Source organism: Mirounga leonina, unplaced genomic scaffold, assembly GCF_011800145.1.
Source record: "Mirounga leonina isolate KUSES-001 unplaced genomic scaffold, KU_Mleo_1.0 Mir_93, whole genome shotgun sequence".
Taxonomy (NCBI): domain Eukaryota; kingdom Metazoa; phylum Chordata; class Mammalia; order Carnivora; family Phocidae; genus Mirounga; species Mirounga leonina.
The window spans coordinates 57,144,943-57,156,933 of record NW_023270854.1 but is presented as its reverse complement, the minus strand read 5'-3'; the positions used below and the strand labels follow the sequence as shown (position 1 = coordinate 57,156,933).

At 44.1% G+C, this 11,991-nt stretch overlaps 1 protein-coding gene across 3 annotated transcripts in view; it reads right to left on the bottom strand.

The window, feature by feature from the left end:
* PTPRM (protein tyrosine phosphatase receptor type M) overlaps window positions 1-11,991 on the bottom strand; it is an 806,716-nt gene that overhangs the window by 26,933 nt on the left and 767,792 nt on the right. For all 3 annotated transcript variants that reach the window (XM_034995810.1, XM_034995812.1, XM_034995813.1), the window contains 2 exons: window positions 4,850-4,966; window positions 179-333 (listed from right to left, as the gene is read on the bottom strand). In XM_034995810.1, coding sequence (XP_034851701.1) covers window positions 179-333; window positions 4,850-4,966 — 272 coding nt within the window. The remainder of the gene's footprint in view (window positions 1-178; window positions 334-4,849; window positions 4,967-11,991) is intronic.

The following is an 11,991-nucleotide window of genomic DNA, read 5'->3' as shown; positions in this document are numbered from 1 at the left end:
ATACCACATAAAAGGAACCATTTTGAAGTGTACAGCTCAGTGGCATTTAGCACCTTCAAAATGTTGTGCAACCATCACCTCTATCGAGTTCCAAAACACTGTCATCACCCCAGAGGAGCCCCTGTACCCCCTGCCCACTGAGAGGCTTCCTTTGAGAGGCTCCAGGCACTCTGCTTACCTGCAGTGCACCACCAATGGGCCTGCGTTGGGCGGGCTCTTGGATTTGACCTGCCGGACGAACCCCAGCAGCCCTGTGGCATGATAGGGTACCCCGTGATCCGGCCAGCCAGTGAAGTGAAACTGTCTGATCTCACGGATTTCGTGAACACCTCTCTGCCATCGGTCGGTCAGCAGGGCAAGGAAGAGAACAAAGGAAAATAAATGATAAGCAACCAGGAGAACGTCAAGTACCCCTAAGCAGTCAGTAAGCTTAGGGCTAAGAAGCTATGCATTGCTGGGAAGAAGGTCATTCTTAGATTTAACACACACTTGGGAAGCCTTATTCCAGGTAGGAAGATGTTGGTGTGGGTGCAAGGGAGGTGATGTTTGGGGAAAATGCTAATTTACAGGTGCAATTGCAGCAAATGGATGCATCTCTGATTCCTCGAAGTTCCTTTCCACAAAGCAGACTCTATTAACAGTTTGTGTGTCACTTAGAGCCTGTGCTGCGAAGTGCAAGTCCACAGAGAGAGAGGCACAGAACAGGGACCTGAAGTAATTCAAGGGTGTTTGTGGGCTCGAGACCAGCTACTGAAATGCAGGAGCCTTATTTAGCTCTTTTGTATTCTGGTACCTTTTCGTACCAGGTATTCGAGCAGAACACATGCTGTGGGTGCATAGAGAACATCCCTGGAAGAATGAATGAGGATCACTTACCAACTAGATAGGCCAGAGAAGGAATTTTCATTTGCACCTCGAGTTTGTTAGGCTTCTCTAATTTGGGTAAACATTTACTCCATTCACCCAATCACCAACCATCAGAGTGGATGCAATGCTTTAGGCATGACTCCAGATGCTAGGGTCACAGAGGTATGAAGACAGTGTTTCCTGTCTTCAAGTGGCCATAATGGTCAGCCTCTGGCAAATAGCCAGGGCAGCAAATGTATAATATATAATGTATAAATGTATACCATGGAAATCAAGAGGCATTTTTCCTGGAATTCTATGTTAGATCAGTAACATGCCTCCCTCCTAAACTGAATTGAAGACAGAAGGAAAAAGACTTGAAGAATTTTTTTTTTTAAATTTACTCTTGTTTTGAAAATAGTTGATTTATATCATCAATTTTTTTTCTAACTATGAACCTATGTGTTAAGGCTGTGTTGTAAAACAGAAATCTGTTTTGAAGAAAACATTACTTCCAGAATCAAGGCTGGTTTGTAAACCTGGGATCAAATTTGACTTTCTCCTTTCTCTTATTTGGTGACCACCTCTGTGTTGGGCCCTGAGTTTGGTTTTATTTTATCTTAATCTTAAATACCCACTAACCTTGTCACATTCACCATTGGTCATTGTTCATACATACTTAGTAAGCAAAGAAGAAATTCAGAATTTTTTAAAAGAAACTCAGAATTTTAATGTGCCTAGAAAGATTAGAAGATGCACACAATTACAGATTTTAAGATAAGACTTGTATGCTGTCAAGGTGTTAATATGTTTTAGTTTAATAACCCACAAATGCTGAAGCGTTATTTCTCTTTGAAATTCATGCTATTCTTTAATGGAGTTTAAGCATTAAGGAATTAAACCATCAGGGATTCAGATATGACAATCCACACTGTTGTCTAGTCTACTAAATATGTTCTGTGACTCCAGAGTAATTCTCCTCGGTGGTTAGGAGCCCATATCTCTTGTCACTTAAACCATGGAAACATTTTGGCCAGGCCCAAAGTCTCCACCAGAAGACAAAGGGTTGAGCCTGTATCACCCTCCAGCCCCCTAGAGAGCCCCCTGAGCTTTACATATGATGACTGGGGCAGGGGTGGCTCCATGAAGTGGGAAAGCCTATAATAAATATTTATTTATTCCCAAGAGGACCAAAGGGCATTAGTTTCTCCCATACACTGTTGTTGCTTTTTTTTTTAAATTTTAATTTTTTGAGATCTTCACTTCCTAGCTTTGTTAGATTTTATCTCCAGCATCCTCCAGCCATCAGGAGATGGGCCCCAACTGATCTCTCTTAAGACTCATTTTCTGAGCAAGGTAAATGTCAGTTTGTGGCATGCAGAAAATGTTTTCCTAAAATAAGCCTGTACCCTCTAAATACGTTCGCTGTTGACAAGATTAGCAAAGGCAATTTCTTCTGAGCCAATTCTCATTCTTGTTCGTCAATGGGGCGATTTCTCCTTTTGCTGTTCTGTAATGTATTTTGGGGAAAAATCATCGTGTAATCACTGTTTGCAGCCCAAATACCCCAACTTGATATCAACTATATTTTTTGTTTCCTTTTCATTGTAACAAGTATTAATGCTACATAAAAAGGAGATATTTACTTCATTTTCCATGTAAATACAATAGGAAGGAAGAAGCCAAGATAATAGTGCCTAGCTCAAAGTGGGTGCTTAATAAATATTCGTGGAATGAATCAATCACCAACTACATGTTCTGCCCTTATTGGAATATGGGACCATATTCCCACTGCCTTCTCTGAGGTACCTCCTGTGGAGAGAGATTTTGGTGGCCATTGTCAACTTCCTTTCTGCTACGATAGTCAGGGATCGATTCACCAGGCAGCCTAGGTCCATGGAGACCTTTTGAGCCCCCCCACCCCCCCGCCCCACGATGGCAACTTTGTTATTTAAAATTGTTTGTAGGAGAAAGGAAAGATGACAATCTCATGCAAAACGAGAACTCATCAGTTTCAAATTGCAACGGTGTCTGCTTGTTTTGCAGAGTAGAGCCCAAATCTATTTTTCACCTTGGGTCCCTTGATGCAACATACTCTCAAAATAGAATCAGAATTGCAGGCCTCTCAAAGTATATACTTGACTGTTGTTTTTTTTTTTTTTCTTTTCTCTTCTAATGAGAAGAAGTGATCCACAGAAGTACTAATGATTTGTTTTCCTTAAAGATTTCAGTTGCCCAGTTAGAAAATCACTAACATGTCATTTTGATTTCTCCAAAATCCTTAATAAGCTCCTCATCCTTCCCTTCATTCCACCACTCTTTGCTGGTTGTCTGAGGACTAAAATAACTTGAGTATTTCAGAAACATTTCTGTGCAGCTGGGAATGTAGGAGAGTACAATAAGAGGTTAAAAAAAAGAGCAAAGAAACAAACCAACCCTTCCTTTAGCAACAGAGATGCATTTTCAGCTTATTAGAGAGCTGACTATTGTTCAAAGAACTCCATGTTTAAGTGATGGCTTTGGATGATTTTTTTTTTTTAAAGAAAAAAATATTGAGGGTCTTTTATCACTATCTGTTTTAATGCAGTTATTCATGAGTGCTCTTGCCAAGAGCCATACAAAAATTCTCCACATTTTTTTCCAATCCTGCCTAAGAAGGAAAAAAAAAAAAAAGGACATCAAAGTGTGAGGTTCAGAACTTGAAGAACTGAGTCAACCAGAACTCCACATTCTTTGAAGTCTCCAAGCCTCTTGCCTACTTATTAAAAAAGACAGGCTGAGGAAAAAAAATGCTAAACAGTATGAGAAACAGATTAAAATAAACTGAAGTCTTTTCAGCCTTGTGATTCTATGACGAATACGGATTTGAAAACTGGGATAGGTCGTTCAAAACATCAGCGTCAATTAGCCAAAAAGCAGAGGCCGCCATCTCCTTGATTTTCCAAAACTGGTCTTGTTAATCCAAAAAGTGCATTTAGATGTGAGGAAAATTAGAGAGGAAGGCCAAGAGCCAACCGCCCGGCAGTGCGCTTATAACTCAGGTCCTCCAAGGTGACTTGCTGTTACTGAATGAGGACAAGCTTTCACCACACCAGTCTGCAACAGAACTGTACATCTGGTGCAGGGCGCAGCTATGTGGAATCAGCTCTTGATGGAAAAGTCTGTGGACCTCTGAGACAAAAACTGTGTGTCCCCTTCGTGAAAGGCAAGATGAGGATTGGAAGGCAGAGTGTTTCTCCCCACAGCCTACCTGTGCCACTTCTCTGGATGGACTGCAGTATGCTTCACCTCCGGCCCCTCCCTATGTCAGCAGAAAGAGGGGGAATAAGGAAATTCCCTGTTATGCCCTATAGAGCTTCCCAGAGAAGAGGCCCTATCCATGCACATGGGATGAGACAGCATAGAGCCATATAGCACAGCATTCACGATCCAACACCAGCAAGTACAAAGGCTAAAACCAGTATGAGAGTGAGGATGAATGAAGGGACCAGTTCATGCAAGAGTGTCCCGTGTCTACTTATGTTTCCAGGTAGGTCGCTTCCCCTGCAAAATCCATCAGGCCACAGGGAACTATAGGCCCGAAAAGCCTCAAGGGAGAAGGGGGATTCCAGGAGGGGTTAGGACCTGGGTCTCAGCACTGATACTAACTCAGCACTGGGAAACCCATGTGGACATATGACATGAAGGACATTTATCAAACTGTGAAGAAAGAGAGATGGGCTGAACAATGTCAACCAGGTTAAACAGAAAAGGGAAAGAGACATATCGGCCTTATCTTTTGATTTTGTAGCCACATACAGATTCCTATGAAATGGGAATGGCTCGCTTCAAAGATGGAACTGAGCTATTAATAGAATTGGGAGGCAAGATGCAATGTTGAGGCATCATTAGATAGAGCCTACCTGCATTCAGGTGTGACCACACAGAAATTATCCCAGGGAAGTTAATGAGGCTAGTCCTACTAACACCTGACCATAGCTTTTCAAAGTAGTGTGACACTTACCTTTTCGACAGCAAATGTTCTTATCACATATTCTGCCAGTAGTTCTGTTTCTATTAGGGTGACCTTAATGTCTTTATATATCTCTGTGTCATCTGGCCAGTACTTGCAGCATTTGACCTGTAGAAAACACAAAGGGCATGAAGGATTTAGGGTGTTTTTCGGTTTTGTTTTGTTTTCTCTTTTGGAGCTCCCCAAATGATGGGTCACAGTGTGATTTATAGGATAAAAATTGCACATAAAAACAGAAGTTAAGCTGCACACTTAAGAACGAGGTTAATTTTTAGATCAGTTGTGTTTCTTTTCTCACCCCAGAAGAAAACAAAATTTGAGTTCTAAGAGTAGTAGAGCCTAGGAAAATCGTCTGAAGTTAACAAGTTGTCTTTCTACTGCAAATATCCCAGTTAACTGTGACCATTCATTTCCTGTTTATCTCTATTCAGGGAAGAGCCTGGAAAAATAAATGATAAAAGGTAGTTTACAACATTTAGCTCCTCTGAATTTAAAATTCCTTCCAGGTCAGAAGTTGCCTAAACATTTTGAGGAGGCGTGAGCAGGAAATCCAAGACAACAGTCAAGATTAGAGATTCTTTTCTGAAGAAGGAAGTCACTATGTGGTTTTCCCAAGTGAAAATTACACATTCATTTTAATTTAAGTAAATTCTATATACAAAACTTGGTAAAATATGAGCAGTCTTTCCATATTACCAGAAGCCTCTAATCTAAAGATTTCTGAGGTGGAAGAAATTTGTTAGACTTAGCCCCTTCTGGCAAATTGCTTTTTTTGTCCTGTAGCTCTTCCAGACTTCAGTGAAAGCCTGGAAAGAGGGGAGAACAGGAGGAGGCCTGGCCGGGCCAACGTGGCCGTCCCCAGGGCTCTCTCCTTAGTCTCTGCTCTTCTGTGCTGAATTTCTGACAGCTCTATCCACTCCTGTTGCCGCTCCTCTGTGGATGACTTCTGTACCCTGGCCCTGTTTCTCCAAGTACTGAATTCAATTTCTGCCTCGTTCTGTGGGCATTTCCTGTGGAGATCCTTCCAGCACCACAAAGACAATACCTCTAAAAGAGAATCCTTGGTCCCCCATCAACTGCCCTTGTCTGACTTCCTATGTCAATGACACCATGATTTCTGCAGCTATCCAGGCACATAGTCTGCCGATTCCTTCTCTCCGAAACCAATTGCCAAGTCTAAGATTATTTTTGAATGATGTCTCAAATATGTTTTCCAACTTTTTATTCCCTCTGTCACAATCTTAGTTCAGGCTCTGGTACTTCCTGGGTGGGCACTGTCCCCATACCAATCCAGAAGAACCCTTCCAAAGTGTAATCCCAGTAGCATTTACTTGCCCTGCTTTAAGAAGCTTCTATTTCCAACTATTACCTGTGAAAATTAAATAGAAATTAAATTTGGCTCAGCATGTATTTATTTGGCCACAACAAACAGTTTTTGCTCTTTTACTACTGTCCTTCTTATCCACACATATTTTATATTCAAAGACAAGTAGTTCGCCCAGATCCAAACTCCTACTCATGCCATTCCTTCTGCTTGGACTGTTCTCCTTCCACTTGTACCTTCCCAGCTGAAGATTTTATCCATTCTTCAAAGTACATCTCAAATAACACGCCCCTTCAAAGTCTTTGCTCCATAAACGAGAGCACTCTCTCTCTCTTCTTGATCCTCTGATAACACATGCCTGTTCTGTGAGTAGGACCCCTTCTTACACTGCCTGATCCTGTCTGTCCGCACACGAAGGGTGCTGTATTACTTATTTCTGCAAACCTTATAACATCCGCCAGTGTGTCCTGTACACACTAAACATGCAATAGATTCATATAGGATTGATCTCATGGAGAAAATCATAGGAGCGGCGTAGGAAGGACAATCTCAGATTGCGAGCATTTGCAAAAAGAAGTATAGGCTGAGATGACCCTTTCCAGAATGCCAAACACCTTGGTACACTAATGTTTCCAGTGTGGTACATGGCTGATCATTATCTTAGCTGCTTTCTCAAGAAACTTTTTGGCAGCCGATTCAGTGCAGTTCTATGTAAGCCTTACTAGCTTTACTTGGCAAGATGTAAGCCAGACATGTTAGGGGCTGGGGATACAGTGGAGCATAAGACAAAGATAGTCCCTGTCCTCATTAAATTTTAGTTTTCTTTGGGAGTCTTTTTTTTTTTCCCTCATGGGAACATTATCTGTGACTTTAGAAAGTATAAATATTTATAAGTATTATGGCTTATATATAATATTTCAAAGATTTACATTATGGATACCTTTGCTGCATTTAAAATACTCCATAATATGAAGGATAATTTCTCCTGTTCCTTTCCTAGATGTAATGTGAATCTAGGCAGATCATGCATATTTGTGATGATGTCTAACTTGATAGCAACCCTAATTTCACTTATAGAATGCCTAATTACTTTCACAATGCTAATTAACAAAGATGCTTACATGGTACATACAGGAGTCCCTTCTATATTGGGAACTTGCCTTTACCTTATAGTGATTCCAGTTATGCAAGCAGAAGCTGGTGGATAGGTACAAAGGGAGTATGTATGTGCATTTCTAAAATTAAACAGTTTTCAATGGAAAGAATATACAATTCAAAAACCTATGTATTTCTCGGAAAATTACAAGAGAACAAAACACACACCCGTACCTGCATCCTGTTCGATACTTGGTGCATCATATCTAATAAAGATACCTTATTAGAATGCAATCAATGTAGGACGTATCCCACGGTCACTTTCCATTTTAGACTCCTAACCCTCCCCATCCCAGATTTTCAACAAATATGGGTGTGAGGGGCTTCAGTGCCTTGGAGTCAGGGACACCAGAAGTCCCTGCAATGTACTGAAGGGTTAGCGTTTCTCTCTTGGATCGTTCTTCCAATTCCCTTGGGAGAGCTAGGGTTCCATAGGCTACTGTGACCCTGATGGGCCCTCCATGGCTGGCTCTGCTGGTCCCCCCAGGTCCCCTGTGCGCCCCGTGACCCTGCCGCCAGATGCAGCTGGGGGCCCCCAGGTGTCGGCGGCAGGAAACGGTGGTGGGGTCATGGGGGCTACCGAGGGCCTCTAACTACAGCCAAGCCCCTGCAGGACAAGTGCCACTGCCCTCCAAGAGAAGCACGAGAACGAGGGGCGCTGGCTGCTCGGAGTGCTCCACGTGGGGCTAACTCCGCACCGGACCAGAGCTTCACAGGAGCAGAGCAGTGATTAGCAGAAAGGAAGTCTTGGGGCTGCTTCCTTCCAGAACCTGTTTATGGGTAGAGCCTTCTCCCATGCAGGAGCACCTGCCTGGGCGGGACCAGAAGGGGCAGATGAGCCATTTCGAAGCCCGCCCTCTCCATCTCATCTCCCGGAATATCCTGAAATGCCTTGCCACATCTGTTTTTAGCCTACTAAAAACCTTTCTAAATTGGGTTCCTTTTACTGTTTTTTTTAACTGCTTGGGCTGGTGTCAAGTTATTATTTTGCTAAAAAAAAAAAGTAAGAGGAGCATATGCTTTTCTAGAGGCAGACTTTCCGTGCCTGGGGAATCTGGGGCCTGAATCACCTCCCGGCCTCTAGGGTCTGCATACAGAGATGTTAAGATCAGTGATTTGGGGGCACCTGTTAGAGCCTGGGAACTGCAGAACCGGATGCTTCTTTCCTCTGATCGTCGGCCAGGCTTGGCTGCCTTTTGCAGCCTGGCACTACCCGCACAGCTTTAGAACAGGCTGTGCCTCCCATGCATCCCAATTACCTAAGGCAACAGTTTCCATCCCAGAAAGCGAGGCTCTGATCAGGCCCGTCTAATTACCTGGGTGCCCTGGCGGCGGCGGCACTGGGCTATGGATCAGGCTGCAGCCCCTGGGTGCCTCTGCCAGAGCATCACTGGGGAGAGCTGCGGGGGTGCATGAGGAAATCCCTGCCTCCAAGTGGGTGTGTGGGGGTGTCTTTGTTGGCTTTAAAATTCACAAACACGAAACAGTACAGAAAACAGTAATTCCAGGATTTATGGCTGCCTAAAAAAAAAAAAAATTATTTGAGATTGGTCATTTTTAACCAGCCAGCTGATCCCAAGTACAACGAAGGCAGAAGACCCCTGGGGGCTTTATGCACCTGAGTCTGGCAGCACATTACCATTACCATCAGGGCATCGTGACATCTCTTGAGCAGGTTCTCAAACTTCAGCAGGTATCCGAATCCCCTGGAGGGCTTGTTAAAACAAGCAGGGCTGCACCCCAGTTTCTGATTCACTGTGGGGTCCCGGAATTTGCATTTCAGACAGGCTCCCAGGTGATGCTGCTGGCCTGTGTGCGGACCACACATTGAGTTGCAAGGATTCAGACAACAAAAGCTGACTGCAGAGTCCAGCCCTCTCCTGAAGGTGGACTGAGCCTGGGGAAGGCTCTCAAGTTTGCTCAACCTCTGGCTCTTCGTCTGGAGGGAGGGGCTGATTTTAGTCCCTATGTTAGAGGTTCTAAGGTGAGGTAAGGGACTGCCAAATTTGTCTGCACATTGGAGTCCCTCAAGAGGGTGGTTATTAAATTCCAAAGCCCAGGCCAAGCTCTGTGCCCATCAGATCATGACTTCTGGGGCAAGTAGCTCTTTGTGGCTCCCCTGTGACTCCGGAAGTGCAGAGAAGTTTGGGAACCACCGCAGTTAAGTGGTATCACGCAATGAAAACATCTGCTCCAGTGACGTTTCATTCAAAAAAATATGGACATTCCTCTTTCCTTCTTCTTCTTATTATATTTTGTGATCTGGACTACAGGTGACCACAGGAGTTCCAGGGCAAGAAGTCCACGAAGGGCCTGGAGAGGTGAAGCGGGGGTTCTCCAGAGAAGGAAGAAGGAAAAGCTTTGACATGCGTGTACGGTTTCTGAAGGGAAAAGCAAATAGAAACTCCAGTGCCCCCTTTACTCTTCTTTCCTGCAAACCATCTTCTGGGGACTGGGAGGACTTGGGAGCAGTCCATTCTTCCACTAGGGGGGTCTGATGAACTCTCAACAGAATTTAGGAAATGGTGTCTATGATTTGCAGGGAGGAGAGTCCTCTCTAATAGAGCTGGGAGGAATCCCAGAGACAGCCAGTTTCCAAACACTCCTTTTCAAGGGGGCAAGGGAGAGGCTGCAGACACAAGCGCTGATCCCCAGTCCAAGGTTCTCTGCGGGAAGGGAACTCAAGGCAGATTATACTTTCTTCAGTCTTGCTGGGTCTGGCTTCGAGAACCGATACCAGGTGGGAAGCTTTGCAATGATTTTAGCTACCTTGCCTTTTTAGGAGCGAAAGAGGGTGTAACGGGTGCTGGGGGCGAGCGGGAAGAACAGAAGCACACTCTGAAACCATTGCTCATTTTTATCCAGGATCACATATTGCTGCGTTTCTCCTGGTGTCTTCTGTTATTACCAACTTTAGCAGCTAGCAGGAAGGAGCCTGGGGCAGACCATGAAGGTCTATTTATGTGTACTGTGCATGGGTCCTAGGACTCATTTTGCTAAGAAACTCATAATTAAGAAGGCTTAAGGAATTGAATGTTAGCTCTTAAACTGGGGGCACCATAGTGTGATCTAATAAACACAACTGTAAAGAGGTAGAAAGGAGGAAAAAGAAAAAGTCACTGTTAAGAGTTTTGATTTGTCAAGAAGTTTTCAACAGACTTCCTTTTTTTTTTTAAACAAGAGCCATCCAAAGAAAGAGTGACCACAGTTCTATTAATAGCTATGTGCGGGGCCAACTGAGTACAGCTTTGATAGAGATCTGGGATAGCAAGAGCTAGAACACTGCTAGAAGCACAGTTACCAAAAAGATCCCCCAGCCAAGAGAAGTTGCCGGCCAAGTTTCCAAGGGAACAGATTTATTATAACCAAAAAAAAATTTTTTTTACAGTGCTCTCACAGCAATAAAAACATTCATTCATTTAAGTACCCTGAAAATACAGATTACTTAGGTCTCAGTGTGATAAAGTCATATGGACACGCATCTGCTTTTTTTCTTGCTAGCTTGTGGTGTTGCAGCCAGCGACTTAAACTCCCTGAGCCTCAGTTTACTCCTAAATAATATGGGATGATAGCACTGATTTCATAGAGAGGTTGGGAAGATTAGCTGACATAAAGTACCTGGCTTGTAAGAGGTTTCCTGGTTCTTAGTTCCAGACCTGCTTCCTTTGGCCCTAGGGCCTCCCTTGCACAACATCCTTGAAGACCATTTTGAAACTGGCACTATATCCCGAACTTCTTGAGGTCTGGATAGTCTGAATTTGCGAAAAGCATTTCATAGCCGGAGTAAATCCCCCTTTCACATCTTCAATCTTCTGTTGAACACCCACCCCCCTCCCCCCCAAAGCTCCTGGGTTTCTAGCTGGTTTTCCAACTGCACCCATTAATTAATATTACATACAATACTTGTAATAATGCACAAGTGTGACACCCATATCCATAACATTTTTTTTCATCAACCGCAAAGAAATGGATGGACTAATATGGCCCTTGTGCAATTATAAGGGTCATCTTACAGACCATCTAGGGAATCTGTCCTGTTACTTTTCTCTCTAGTTCATGGGGATGGAAAGAGTCCTACCCAACTAGATCAGAAAGCATCAGCTCTTCCAAGGAACACATCTATCCAGATGGCTTGTTCCCACCTTATTCAGTAGATTTGGCTTTGACTTTTAGCCATTCCTCAAAGGTAAGTCCTCCTAAGATGGCGGAGGAGTAGGAGACCTGGATTTCGTCTCCTCTCAGGAATTCAGCTGGATAGGGATCAAACCATTCTGAACACCTACAAACTCAACAGGAGATCGAAGAAAAGAAGAGCAACAACTCTCTCATCAGAAAAGCGACCACTTTCTGGAAGGTAGGACGTGCGGAGAAGTGAATCCGAGGCGATATTCGGGAGGATAGACGGCAGGGGAGGGGCCTCCGTCAGCCGCTTCTGGCAACTGATAGAACCACGGAGCACAAAATCGGAACTTTTAAAAGCCTGCTCCGCTGAGGGACGTTACTCTGGTGGCTAAGCGGGGGGTGGAACCCTCGGGGACAGTGTGGTCTCAGGACCCTCGGGGTCGCAGAAAGACCGGGGGTGCCTGAGTGCGGCAGAGCTCCCAGGTATCGGAGCAGGGAAGGCGGCTGCAGAGGTGGAGCCCAGGCGCGGGCT